This window comes from Mobula birostris, chromosome 5 (genome assembly GCF_030028105.1).
Source record: "Mobula birostris isolate sMobBir1 chromosome 5, sMobBir1.hap1, whole genome shotgun sequence".
Taxonomy (NCBI): Eukaryota; Metazoa; Chordata; class Chondrichthyes; order Myliobatiformes; family Myliobatidae; genus Mobula; species Mobula birostris.
In genome coordinates, this window is record NC_092374.1 from 207,246,797 (window position 1) to 207,261,718 (window position 14,922).

At 48.0% G+C, this 14,922-nt stretch overlaps 1 protein-coding gene across 2 annotated transcripts in view; it reads left to right on the forward strand.

Annotated features, from left to right (window-relative positions):
* The first annotated feature begins 1 nt into the window (after position 1).
* The window catches only part of vps52 (VPS52 subunit of GARP complex), an 80,614-nt gene continuing 65,693 nt past the window's right edge, over positions 2-14,922 (forward strand). The window contains exons 1-3 of one of the 2 annotated variants that reach the window (XM_072259420.1): positions 2-94; positions 7,860-7,947; positions 12,131-12,183. In XM_072259420.1, the coding sequence (XP_072115521.1) occupies positions 14-94; positions 7,860-7,947; positions 12,131-12,183 (222 nt within the window). In that variant the 5' untranslated portion in view covers positions 2-13. Of the gene's footprint in view, positions 113-7,859; positions 7,948-12,130; positions 12,184-14,922 lie in introns of both variants that reach the window. The other variant, XM_072259419.1, reaches the window with a different exon arrangement.

Here is a 14,922-nt window from a genome sequence, read left to right on the forward strand (position 1 = left end):
ATGGCGGCGAGGAATGCTGGGAGCTGTAGTTAATCTCAGTTGTCTTTCCGCTGAGGTGACAGATCACCCGGATGAGGCTGCAATGGCGACGGAGGTGGGTAGCAGCGTCCAGGTGAGGGACGGGTGATTGTGAAGGAGCGCCGCGGTGTAGGAGGCGATGATGAGGGAGCGCCAGGGTAGTGGGGCGGAGATGAGGGAGCGCCGCGGAGTCTCGGGTGCTGAGGGAGTGCCGAAGTGTTGGAGGTGGTGTTGGGGAGAGGAGTAGGGATCGCCACTGTGTTGGGGTGGTGAGGGATCGCCGTGGTGCTGTGGAGACCAGGAGGGATCGCCGGTTGTCAGGGTGGTGGTGAGGAGGGATGGTCGCAGTGTTGGAGGGAGTGAGGAGGGATCACCGTAGTGTTGGGGAGGAAGTAATGGATCACAGCTGTGTTGGGGAGGGATCGTCACTGTGTTGGGGAGTTGGTGAGGAGGGATCGTCACTGTGTTGGGGAAGTGGTGAGGAGGGATCGTCACTGTGTTGGGGAGTTGGTGAGGAGGGATCGTCACTGTGTTGGGGAGTTGGTGAGGAGGGATCGTCACTGTGTTGGGGAGTTGGTGAGGAGGGATCGTCACTGTGTTGGGGAGTTGGTGAGGAGGGATCGTCACTGTGTTGGGGAGTTGGTGAGGAGGGATCGTCACTGTGTTGGGGAGTTGGTGAGGAGGGATCGTCACTGTGTTGGGGAGTTGGTGAGGAGGGATCGTCACTGTGTTGGGGAGTTGGTGCGGAGGGATCGTCACTGTGTTGGGGAGGTGATGAGGAGGGATCGTCACTGTGTTGGGGAAGTGGTGAGGAGGGATCGTCACTGTGTTGGGGAGTTGGTGAGGAGGGATCGTCACTGTGTTGGGGAAGTGGTGAGGAGGGATCGTCACTGTGTTGGGGAGGTGATGAGGAGGGATCGTCACTGTGTTGGGGAGTTGGTGAGGAGGGATTGTCACTGTGTTGGGGAGTTGGTGAGGAGGGATCGTCACTGTGTTGGGGAAGTGGTGAGGAGGGATCGTCACTGTGTTGGGGAGTTGGTGAGGAGGGATCGTCACTGTGTTGGGGAGTTGGTGAGGAGGGATCGTCACTGTGTTGGGGAGTTGGTGAGGAGGGATCGTCACTGTGTTGGGGAGTTGGTGAGGAGGGATTGTCACTGTGTTGGGGAGTTGGTGAGGAGGGATCGTCACTGTGTTGGGGAAGTGGTGAGGAGGGATCGTCACTGTGTTGGGGAGTTGGTGAGGAGGGATCGTCACTGTGTTGGGGAGTTGGTGAGGAGGGATCGTCACTGTGTTGGGGAGTTGGTGAGGAGGGATCGTCACTGTGTTGGGGAGTTGGTGAGGAGGGATCGTCACTGTGTTGGGGAGTTGGTGAGGAGGGATCGTCACTGTGTTGGGGAGTTGGTGAGGAGGGATCGTCACTGTGTTGGGGAGTTGGTGAGGAGGGATCGTCACTGTGTTGGGGAAGTGGTGAGGAGGGATCGTCACTGTGTTGGGGAGTTGGTGAGGAGGGATCGTCACTGTGTTGGGGAAGTGGTGAGGAGGGATCGTCACTGTGTTGGGGAGTTGGTGAGGAGGGATCGTCACTGTGTTGGGGAGTTGGTGAGGAGGGATCGTCACTGTGTTGGGGAGTTGGTGAGGAGGGATCGTCACTGTGTTGGGGAGTTGGTGAGGAGGGATCGTCACTGTGTTGGGGAGTTGGTGAGGAGGGATCGTCACTGTGTTGGGGAAGTGGTGAGGAGGGATCGTCACTGTGTTGGGGAAGTGGTGAGGAGGGATCGTCACTGTGTTGGGGAGTTGGTGAGGAGGGATCGTCACTGTGTTGGGGAAGTGGTGAGGAGGGATCGTCACTGTGTTGGGGAGTTGGTGAGGAGGGATCGTCACTGTGTTGGGGAGTTGGTGAGGAGGGATCGTCCCTGTGTTGGGGAGTTGGTGAGGAGGGATCGTCACTGTGTTGGGGAAGTGGTGAGGAGGGATCGTCACTGTGTTGGGGAGTTGGTGAGGAGGGATCGTCCCTGTGTTGGGGAGTTGGTGAGGAGGGATCGTCACTGTGTTGGGGAGTTGGTGAGGAGGGATCGTCACTGTGTTGGGGAGTTGGTGCGGAGGGATCGTCACTGTGTTGGGGAGTTGGTGCGGAGGGATCGTCACTGTTGGGGAATTGGTGAGGAGGGATCGTCACTGTTGGGGAGTTGGTGAGGAGGGATCGTCACTGTGTTGGGGAGTTGGTGAGGAGGGATCGTCACTGTGTTGGGGAAGTGGTGAGGAGGGATCGTCACTGTGTTGGGGAGTTGGTGAGGAGGGATCGTCCCTGTGTTGGGGAGTTGGTGAGGAGGGATCGTCACTGTGTTGGGGAGTTGGTGAGGAGGGATCGTCACTGTGTTGGGGAAGTGGTGAGGAGGGATCGTCACTGTGTTGGGGAGTTGGTGAGGAGGGATCGTCACTGTGTTGGGGAGTTGGTGAGGAGGGATCGTCACTGTGTTGGGGAGTTGGTGCGGAGGGATCGTCACTGTGTTGGGGAATTGGTGAGGGATCGTCACTGTATTGGGGAATTGGTGAGGAGGGATCGTCACTGTTGGGGAGTTGATGAGGAGGGATCGTCACTGTTGGGGAATTGGTGAGGAGGGATCGTCACTGTTGGGGAGTTGGTGAGGAGGGATCGTCACTGTGTTGGGGAGGTGATGAGGAGGGATCGTCACTGTTGGAGTTGGTGAGGAGGGATCGTTACTGTGTTGGAGAGTTGGTGAGGAGGGATCATCACTGTTGGGCAGTTGGTGAGGAGGGATCGTCACTGTGTTGGGGAGTTGGTGAGGAGGGATCGTCACTGTGTTGGGGAGGTGGTGAGGAGGGATCGTCACTGTGTTGGGGAGGTGGTGAGGAGGGATCGTCACTGTTGGGGAATTGGTGAGGAGGGATCGTCACTGTTGGGGAGTTGGTGAGGAGGGATCGTCACTGTGTTGGGGAGGTGATGAGGAGGGATCGTCACTGTTGGAGTTGGTGAGGAGGGATCGTTACTGTGTTGGAGAGTTGGTGAGGAGGGATCATCACTGTTGGGCAGTTGGTGAGGAGGGATCGTCACTGTGTTGGGGAGTTGGTGAGGAGGGATCGTCACTGTGTTGGGGAGGTGGTGAGGAGGGATCGTCACTGTGTTGGGGAGGTGGTGAGGAGGGATCGTCACTGTGTTGGAGTTGGTGAGGAGGGATCGTTACTGTGTTGGAGAGTTGGTGAGGAGGGATCATCACTGTGTTGGGCAGTTGGTGAGGAGGGATTGTCACTGTGTTGGGGAAGTGGTGAGGAGGGATCGTTACTGTGTTGGAGAGTTGGTGAGGAGGGATCGTCACTGTGTTGGGGAGGTGATGAGGAGGGATCGTCACTGTGTTGGAGTTGGTGAGGAGGGATCGTCACTGTGTTGGGGAGGTGATGAGGAGGGATCGTCACTGTTGGGCAGTTGGTGAGGAGGGATCGTCACTGTGTTGGGGAGTTGCTGAGGAGGGATCGTCACTGTGTTGGGGAAGTGGTGAGGAGGGATCGTCACTGTGTTGGGGAAGTGGTGAGGAGGGATCGTCACTGTGTTGGGGAGGTGATGAGGAGGGATCGTCACTGTGTTGGGGAGTTGGTGAGGAGGGATCGTCACTGTGTTGGGGAGTTGGTGAGGAGGGATCGTCACTGTGTTGGGGAGGTGGTGAGGAGGGATCGTCACTGTGTCGGGCAGTTGGTGAGGAGGGATCGTCACTGTGTTGGGGAGGTGGTGAGGAGGGATCGTCACAGTCTTGGGCAGTTGGTGAGGAGGGATTGTCACTGTGTTGGGGAGTTGGTGAGGAGGGATCGTTACTGTGTTGGGGAGTTGGTGAGGAGGGATCGTCACTGTGTTGGGGAGTTGGTGAGGAGGGATCGTCACTGTGTTGGAGTTGGTGAAGAGGGATCGTCACAGTGTTGGGAAGTTGGTGAGGAGGGATCGTCACTGTGTTGGGGAGTTGGTGAGGAGGGATCGTCACTGTTGGGGAGGTGATGAGGAGGGATCATCACTGTGTTGGGGAGGTGTTAAGGGAGGGGATCGCTCTGCTGTTGGGGGTGGTGAGGATTTTTTTATGTAGTATGCATGCTGTGAATATTTACAATGAGAATTGAAAAATCACGTACTTTGGTTTCATTAGTAAGGGTATTTTGACGTACAGTGCAACAAAGAAAATCTTGAATGTTTGTAAACATTTTCGAGCTGTGTCCAATTCCAGCTGTGTGTGTGCGACATTCCAGTCTATGCAGATGTGCATCTGTACAATTTAGAGGGCAGTGTATGTCGGGACCACCAGACTCATAAGTTAATATCCCAAAGTACTAAGGCTGATCAGCACCTCCCCATTAACCCATCCCGCTGCAAGCTCTGATTGTCTTCCTTGCTGTCTACAATACCCCCAATCTTGGTGCCATTTGGAAATTTGCTGGTCCAGGTAACCACATTATGATCCAGATCATTGATATAGATGATGAAGAACGGACCCAGCACTGATCCCTGTGAACTCCACTGGTCACAAGTTTCCAGTCAGAGAGGCAACCAACTACTACCACGCTCTGGCTTCTCCCACAAAGCCAATTTACTATCTTGTCTTGAACGCTGAACGACTGAACCTTCTTGACCAGCCCCCCATCCGGGACCTTGTCAGATGCCTTACTAAAACCCATGTAGACAACATCCACTGCCTTTCCTCCATCAACTTTCCCAGTAACTTCCTCGGAAAACTCCATAAGACCTATCAGCCACGAAGCCCTGCTGACTATCCCTAGCCATTCCCTTTCTGTCCAAATACTCATATCTCCAGTCCCTTAGAATATCTTTCAGTAACTTTCCCACCACTGATGTCAGGCTCAGAGGCCTATAATTTCCTGGTTTATTTTTAAAGGCTTTCTTGTACACCAGAACAATATTCGATATCCTCCAGTCTTCTGGTACCTCACCTGTCACTAAGGATGATTTAAATATCTCTGCCAGGATCCATACAATTTCTGCACTTGCCTCCCGCAGGGTCCAAGGGAGCACCTGTGGATTTATCCATTTTAATTTGCCTCAAGGTAGCAAATGCCTCCTCCTCTGTAGTCTGTATAGGATCAATGAAGTTAATGCTGCTTTGCCTCACTTCTATAGAATCTGTGTCTGTCTCCTAAGTAAATACAGATGGAAAAAATCCACTTGTGATCTCCCCCATCCGTTTCAGCCTCACGCATGGATTACCATTCTGGCCTTCCAGAGGACCAATTTTGTCTCTTTGCTCTTAACATACCTGTAGACTCCCTTAGGTTTTTCCTTCACCTTGTCCACTAAGGCAACAAATGCCTTCTTTTCACCCTGCTCATTTCTTTCTTCAGTGTTCTCTTACATTTCTTATACTGCATAAGTACCTCACTTGCTCCTGCTTGCTGTGCTCCTCCATTTATTTTAACCAGGGCCTCAATATCTTGAATACAAAGGTTGCCTACACCTGTTACCTTTACGTTTTTATTCTGACGGCTACATACAAGCTTTGTGCCCTCAAAAATTCACTTTTGAAGGCCTCTCACTTACCAAGTACACTTTTGCCAAAAAACAGCCTGTCCCAAACCAGTCTTGCCAGATCATTTCTGATACCATCAAAATTGGCCTTTCTCCAATTTAGAATCTCAACATATGGCCCAGACCTATCTTTTTCCATCTTTACTTGAAACTAATGGCATTATGATCAGTAGATGCAAAGTGTTTTCCTACACAAACTTTTGTCACCTGCCCTGTCTCATTCCTTAATAGCAGATCAAGTATTGCACACCCTCTCATTGAGACTTTTATGTACTGATTAAGAAAACTTTCCTCAATACATTTGACGAACTCTATCCCATCTAGTCCTTTTACAGAATGGGGGTCCCAGTTGATACGCAGAAAGTTAAAATCTCATCCTTTAACAACCTTTTGTTCCTTGCAACAAAACTTGTTCCTCTAAATCCCATGGACTAGTTGGTGGTCTATAACATAGCCCCATTCACATGGTCATACCTTTTTTATTTCTCAGTTCCACCCATCAAGCATCATAGACGAGTTCTTCAACTTCCCTGACTGAGCACTTCCTTGACAGCTTCCCTGACTAGTACTGCCACCTTTCCCCTTTTAATCCCTCCTGCTCTGTCACGTGTAAAACAATGGAACCCCAGAATATTGAGCTGCCAGTCCTGCCCATCCTGTAACCAAGCCTCACTAATAGCCACAATATCATAATTCTAGGTGTTGATCATTTCCCTGAGCTCACCCACCTTTCCTACGATACTTCTTGCAATGAAGTACGTGCAGCTCAGGACATTAGTTGCACCATGTTCAACCTTTCGATTCCTGACTTTGAGGGCTTAACAATATCTGTCTCCACAACCTCTCCACTACCTGTTCTGGCACTCTGGTTACCATCTTACCATCTCCCTGCAACTATAGTTTCACTACCCCCCACCACCGTGCAGCACCATCAAACATACCGGCTAGGACCCTTCAGTTCAGCTGCAAACAGTCTCTTCTGTACAGGTCCCACCTTCGTTAGAAGAGAGCACAGTGATCCAAAAACTTGACGTCTGCCCTCCAATACCAACTCCTTAGCCACGTGTTAAATTGTATGATCTTCCTATTTCTGGCCTCGCTAGCATATGGCTTGGGTAAAAAATCCTGATTTCATGACCCTGGATGTCCTACCCTTTAACCTGGCATCTAACTCCCTGAACTCAGTTTGCAGAACCACTTCACGTTTCTACCTATGTCATTGGCACCTACTTGGACCACGACCTCGGGCTGCTCAACTTCCTACTTAAGAATGCTGAGGACTCGATCCGGGATGCCCTGGACCCTGGCACCTGGGGTCATCATACCATCGGGAAATCTCATTCGTCCCACAGAACCTACTATCTATTCCCTTACTAACGAATCCCCTGTTTAGCTTGCCCATTCCCTTCTGAGGCACAGAGCCGGACTCAGTGCCAGAGACCTGACCGCCGTGACTTTATTCTGCTAGGTCATTCACCCCAGCAGTGTCCAAAATGACAGACTTGCTGTTGAAGGGGGATGGCCACGGGGTACTCTGCACTGGCTCCTTAACCTCTTTCCCCTTCCTGACTGTCACCCAGTTTCCTGTGTCCTGCACCTTTGCTGTAACTACCTGCGCTACTTGTGGGTGTAGTTGTCAGGGACACTGGAGGTCTCCTTGCCTTCCCATATCCGGCAAGAGAAACATTCTAGCCTGCCTGGCATCCTTACTGTTCTAATGAAACAAATATAAATATTGTTTAAAATATTGTATCATTTCTTAATGCATGCATTACTAAATGGCAATAAAAGAGGACTGTGCGTCTTCATAATCTAAAGAAGGAAAAGCAATAAATAAACTGTGGGGAAAAGATCTACCTACAGCTCTCACTCAAGGCTCTCGTCACTGAAGCCTCGAAGAGCTGAAGCCCTCAAAATCCCCAGTCTATCCCTGCCCACTCACACTATAGTCGCTTCGCTTGCCCGTACCTTATTTTAATTTGTTCTTACCAATCAATCCTAGTCGCTGATTGGCCTCTGCTCAAAACACCAGTCTGCTGTGAGTCAATGCCTTGCGTACTCAATCGGCAAACGTGAGTGAGCTATGTCTTCTCGCACTTTGGATCCTCGATTGGCTGCTGCTCAAAAAAATCTTCAATCTTTGCTTCTTCTACCTATCTCCTCAATTTCCCACCTCATTCCCCCCACACCCATCCACCTTCCCCGCGCCATAGATGATGCTGAGTTCCTCCAGCATTTTGTGTGTGTTGCTCTGGATTTCCAGCATCTGCTGAATCTTGTGTCTGTGTTTTCTGCTGTGCAGGGGGAGAGGAGTCAGGTGGACGGTAGCGAGCTCGCGCTGGGTGAACTGGACATAACCTCTGATGAGTTTATTCTTGATGAAGTTGACAGTGAGTACCGTCTTTCTCCTGAGCATAACACTGTGTCACTTGCTGGCTGATTCCGCCTTAACAAGATCATTTCTTCTTAATAAAAGCCTTTTTGCTGATTGTAGAATTGTCTGGACAGGCAGCAGGTTTACCGTTGGATATTGCAGTCACTTTATGAGTAAACAAATTATCACCATTTTCTGTCGGTACATTTACTTAAGTATATTAATTTAACGATAATAAGACATAGGAACCATTGAGTCTGTTTTGCCACTCCATCTTGTCTGATTTATTATCCCTCTCAACCCATTCTCCTACCTTATCCCCATAACCTTTGACAGTTTGATTAATCTAGAACCTATCAACCTCCACTTTAAATATACTCAATAATTTGGCCTCCACAGCAGATTGTGCCAATTTTACAAGGCAACGTTCTTGTAAATCTCCTCTGCACCCTTTCTATGGCTTCCACATGCTTCCTGTAGTGAGGTGACCAGAACTGAGCACAGTACTCCAAGTGGGGTCTGACCAGGGTCCTATATAGCTGCAACATTACCTCTCAGCTCCTAAATTCAATTCCACGATTGATAAAGGCCAAAATACCATACGCCTTCTTAACCACAGAGTCAACCTGCGCAGCTGCTTTGAGCGTCCTATGGACTCGGACCCCAAGATCCCTCTGATCCTCCACACTGCCAAGAGTCTTACCATTTATGCTATATTCTGCCATCATATTTCACCTACCAAAATGAACCACTTCACACTTATCTGGGTTGAACTCCATCTGCCACTTCTCAGACCAGTTTTGCAACCTATCAATGTCCTGCTGTAACCTCTGACAGCCCTCCACACTATCCACAACAGCTCCAACCTTTGTGTTATCAGCAAACTTACTAACCCATCCCTCCACTTCCTCATCCAGGTCATTTATAAAAAATCACGAACAGTAAGGGTCCCAGAACAGATCCCTGAGGCACTCCACTGCTGACCGACCTTCATGCAGAATATGACCCGTTTACAACCACTCTTTGCCTTCTGTGGGCAAGCCAGTTCTGGATCCACAAAGCAATGTCCCCTTGGATCCCATGCCTCCTTACTTTCTCAATAAGCCTTGCATGGGGTACCTCATCAAATGCCTTGCTGTAAATTGTAAATAATAATTTTTCTTTTCTTATTAATGTCACATGTACCAAGATGCAGTGAAGATTGTAGAGAGGGTGCAGATGTGCTTCTGCATCCTGACAACAGCTATTAGAAGTGGGACAAACCGAGAGTGTTGGAGGCTGAGGAGAGACCCTGTTAAAGGTTTTTAAAATTAAGGGTGACAGTCATACTCTTTCCCCGGGGAGAAATATTAAACGCTGGAGAGCGTGCTTTAGTGCTTGGAGGAGGGAGTTTAGAGTGATAGGTGGCAGGGGTATTAGTAGAAGCAGGCAGCTTGGTGGAATTGAAGAGAGTTTTAGACAGTCACATGAATATGAGAGGAATGGAGGGATGTGAATGATAGACAGGGGAAGTGCATTTAGTGTAAAGTGGCACGAAGACCAGCACAACCTGGTGGGCTGAACGGCCTGCCCTACGCTGGGCTGTTTTATATTCTTTGTTTTGCAAGGCATCCGTACAGATCATTCCAAACATCAGCACATCGAAGTTCAAAGTTAATTTATTGTCACTGTACGTACAGCAGAATCGGAATCAGGTTTAATATCACCGACATGTGTTGTGAAATTCGTTAAGTTTCATCAGCAGTACATTGCAATGTATAATAATAAAGAACCATCACGAATTACCGTTTAAAAACCATACACACATATATGTATATTTAAAATAGTTGGATTAAATAAATAGTGCAGAAATAGAAATTAGAAAACGGTAGTGAGGTTGTGTTCATGCATTCAGAAAACTGATAGTGGAGGGGAAGAAGCTGTTATTGAATGGTTGAGTGCGCCTTCACTCTTCTGTCCCTCCTTCCTGAGGGTAGCAATAAGACCAAGGCCTGACCTGGGTGGTGGGGGTCCTTAATGATGGGTGCTGCCTTCTTACCACCATATCCAACCCTCAGATTCATTTACTTGTGGGCATTCACAGTAAATACAAGGAAACAGAATGGAATAGAATTTTGGTTCTGACGGGGTTGCTGGGAGGGCCAGAAAGGCTGCTCCACGTTCTACCACGAGATTAATGAAGAAGAACCAATTGAAAACCATGCCCAACAGGACAGACAAACAACCAATTTACAAAAGACAACAAACATGCAAAAAAAGGTAATAATAAATAAATAAATAATAACATGAGATGAAGAAAGCGAATCCATAGGTTCTAGGATCAGTTTATTGTTGAGGTGAGTGAAGTTGAGTGAGGTTATCCTCTTTTGTTCAAGAGCCTGATGGTTGAGGAGTAATAGCAGGGGAAAAGTAGCACCAGAATGCAGAGCCATAGTCATAGTCATGCTTTATTGATCCCGAGGGAAATTGGTTTGAGTGTTGTGTTACGTTACAGAGAAAGGGCAAGGACCATAACAAGGTAGTTTGAGAGATTGACAGTTCACCTCATCATTGGAGACGTCCATTTAACAGTGTTCGAAGAGCAAGATTGAAGCTGTCTTTGAGTCCAGCAGTGCATGTCTTTTCAAGCCTTTGTATCTTCTCCCCATTGGAGTTAGAATCATGTTTATTATCACTGATGTGTGCGGTGAAATTTGTTGTTTTGTGGCAGCAGTGCAGTGCAAGACATACAATACTATGCAGAAGTACTTTTGCACGGTACTGTATTTGTCAATGTGGAGCAGAGAGCGAGTTTGTAAATCTGATGGGAGCAAAGCTGAGGTTTCTGCACAGGACGCTATGTAAAAAAATAAAATAAGATACAATAAAATATAAAATAGTGCAAGAGATGAATAGTGGGGTAGTGTTCATGGACAGCTCAGAAATCTGATGGTTGAGGGGAGGAAGCTGTTTCTAAAACATTGAGTGTGCATCTTTGGGCACCTGTACCTCCTCCCCAATAGTAGTAATGAGAAGACGGCATGTCCAGGGCGGTGAGGGTACCTTATGATAGATGCTGCCTTCTTGAAGAGTGGGAGGGGTCTTTAGGTACTTTGGCTGCTCTTCCGAAGCAGCAGGAAGGGTAAACTGTGGAGAGAAGCTGGCTTTCCTGGCAGACTGGGATTTCTTGCGATCTAAGAACTCATTCTTTTCAGTTAGTTTTTGCACTACTGCTGTCACTTATTAACTTGTGTTATGGTCCCAGAACAATCAGGAAAGCTCACCAACACCTCCACTCTGTGAGGAGGCTGAAGAGAGTTGGACTTTGCACATCTCTATTCACTCCATTTACAGATGTGCAGTAGAGAACTTCCTAACAAGTTGCATTAGTGCACGGTATAGAAACTGCACTGCAGTGGACAGGGAGGCTCCACAACTGGTATTTCAAACTACTCAACAGCACCAGCCTACCTGCCGTCAAGGACATATATCCCACCCACCCTGTTTGTCCTTCTCCCATCGGGGAGGAGGCTACGCAGCATCCACGCCAGGATCACCAGACTCAAAAACAGTTACTTTCCCCAAGAAGTAAGACTGATCAACACCTCCACCCACTAAACCCCCCATCACACCTCCAATTACCATCACTTCATCATTTCCTGTCAGTCACATTATGTACAGACACTCCAGTGTTTTATGAGCATAAAGTTATAGATTAGTACAGCACAGAAAAAGGCCATACAGCAACTAGTCCATGATGAACCATTTAAACTGCCTCCTCCCATGGACATGCACCCAGACCATAGCCCTGTGCCTGCTATACAATTAATCTATATACATAAGCTATCTTATATTTACTGTCAGGCAGCATCTCTAGCAAGAGGTGCAGTCGACGTTTCAGGCCGAGACCCTTCGTCAGGACTAGGGTCTCGGCCTGAAACGTCGACTGTACTTCTTCCTAGAGATGCTGCCTGGCCTGCTGCGTTCACCAGCAACTTTGATGTGTGTTGCTTGAATTTCCAGCATCTGCAGAATTCCTGTTGTTTATATTTATTGTGTTCGTTATCTTACTTTTTTTTTGTGCTGCATCAGATCTGAGTAACAATTATTTTGATCTCCTTTACAATTGTGTACTGGCAATCATATTAAGCAATCTTGAGTTTTAGCTTCCCTCCAAGCCTGAGATTCTATCTTCTAAGCTGTTTTGTTTCATGTTGCAGCACACATACAAGCCAATCTGGAGGATGAGCTCGTGAAGGAAGCATTAAAGACGGTACGTTTTCAAGATGGGACACAGCTGATGAAGTTTGCCAGTAAGGAACTCTGCAAAGAGTTCAGATAACATATAAAAATGCTGGAGGAACAGACTAGGTTAGGCAGCATCTGTGGAGAGGAGTAAAGTATTGATGTCTTCGGCCAACACCTTTCATCAGGATTGGAAAGAATTTATGAAGCTTGTCTGACCAAAAACCTAGAAGAGATAGGAGAAGAATTAGGCCTATCAAATCTACTTTGCCCTTTCATCATGGCTGATCCAGTTCCCTCTCACCCCTTCTTCCCATAACCTTTCACTAATCAAGAACCCATCAGTCTCCTCCTTAAATGCACCCAGTGACCTGGCCTCCACAGCTGCCTGTGCAAATGAATTCCACAGATTCACCATCCTCTGGCTAAAGAAATTCCTCTATTCTATTTGGGCATCCCTCTATTTTGAGGCTTTGCCCTCTGGTCCTAGACTCCCACATCAGTGGAAAAATCACATCCACTCTGTCTAGGCCTTTCAATATTCAATAAGTTTCAATAAGATCTCCCCCTCCTTCTTCTAAACTCCAGTGAGGACAAGCCCAATCTATGACAAGCCTTTCATTCACAGAATCATTCTCATGACCCCTCCCTGTCCCAATGTCAGCACTTCCTTTCTGAGACAAGTGGTCCAAAACTACTCACAATTCTCCAATGCCCCATACAGCTTCAGCATTAGATCCTTGCTTTTATATTGCAGTCCTCTTGAAATGAATGCTAACATCGCATGTACCTTCCTCACCACTGATTCACCTGCACAAGGGCTCCCTAATCCCTTCGAACCTCAGATTTTTGAATTCTCTTCCTGTTTAGAGAGTAGTCTGAGCTTTTATTCCTTCCCCTCTCCCCTCCCATACCATACACTTGCGGACACTATATTCCATCTGCCACCTCTTTTCCCATTCTCCTAATGTGTTTAATTCCTTCTGTAACCTCTCTACTTCCTCAAAACTATCTTCTCATCCACTTATCTTCATATGGTATGCAAACTTGGCCACAAGGCCATCAATTTCATCATCCAAATCATTGAAATATAATGTAAAAAGAAGCGGTCCCAACACAGACACCAGTAGAACATCATAGTCAATCTGAAAAGGAGCCCTTTATTCCCACTCTTTGCCTGCTGCTGATCAGCCATCCTCTGTCCATGCTGGTATCTTTTCTGAACACCACAGAAGGTGCAGAGAGTGGTGTTTAAGATGGGGTGAGTCTGTCAGTCGTTGCAGTGACTATGTCCAGATTTGAGTTCAAAATAAATTTATTATCAAAGTACTTATCTGTTACTATATAGTATATCGAGATTCAGTCCCCTGCAGCATTCACAGGAAAACAAGAAATACAATAAAAATTCTTTAAAAATCTATATATGAACAAAGAAACAACCAATGTTTAGAAGCATAGAAATCTACAGCACATTACAGGCCCTTCGGCCCACAATGTTTTGCCGACCATGAACCTACTCTAGAAGACAAACTGCAAATAAAAATAATACTGAGAGCAGAAGCTATAAAGAGTGTTTGAAAGTGAGTCTGTAGGTCACAGGATCAGTTCAGAGCTGTGGTGAGTGAAGTTATCCGTACTGGTTCAGGTAACTGTTCCCGAATTTGGTGGTGTGGGACCTAAGGCCCGATGGTATTAGCGAGAAGAGAGCAAGGCCTGGATAGTGAAAGTACATATATGTCACCAGATACCCGCTGAGATTCCTTTTCTTACAGGCATTCCAGTACGTACAAAGAAAAAAACACAAACAAAATCAAAGGTTCAAAGGTCCAATTTCATGTCAGAGAAATTATACAATATATATCCTGAGATGCTTTCTCTCCGCAACCATCCACAGAAACAGAGAAGTGCCCCAAAGAATGAATGACGGTTAAATGTAAGAACCCCAAAGTCCCCCCACCCCCCAGCTCCCCTCCCTTCCACACAAGATGAAAACAAGATGAAGAATCCTTGAAAGTGAGTCTGTAGATTGTGGAGACAGGTAAGTGTTGGGATGAGTGGAGTTATCTTCTCTGGTTCAGGAGCCTGATAGTTGAGGGGTAATAACTGTTCCTGAAACTGGGAGTGTGGGTCCGGAGGCTCCTGTACCACCTTTCTAAACACAGAATAATCTGCAGATGCTGGGATCAAAGCAACACTCACAACACGCTGGAGGAACTCAGCAGGTCGGGCAGCATCCATGGAAACGATCAAGTCGACGTTTCGGGCCGGAACCCTTCGTCAGGACTGAAGAGGGAAGGGGCAGAGGCACTATAAAGAAGGTGGGGGGAGGGTGGGAAGGAGAAGGCTGGTAGGTTCCAGGTGAAAAACCAGTAAGGGGAAAGATAAAGGGGTGGGGAAGGGGAAGCAGGGAGGTGATAGGCAGGAAAGGTGAAGAAAGAATACGGGAAAGCACAATGGGTAGTAGAAGGAGGCGGAACCATGAGGGAGGTGATAGGCAGCTGGGGGAGGGGGGCAGAGTGACATAGGGATAGGGGAAGGGAGGGGGAGGGAATTACCGGAAGTTGGAGAATTCTATGTTCATACCAAGGGGCTGGAGACTACCTAGACGGTATATGAGGTGTTGCTCCTCCAACCTGAGTTTAGCCTCATCATGGCAGTAGAGGAGGCCATGTATGGACATATCTGAATGGGAATGGGAAGCAGAGTTGAAGTGGGTGGCTACCGGGAGATCCTGTCTGTTTTGGCGGACGGAGCGGAGGTGCTCGAT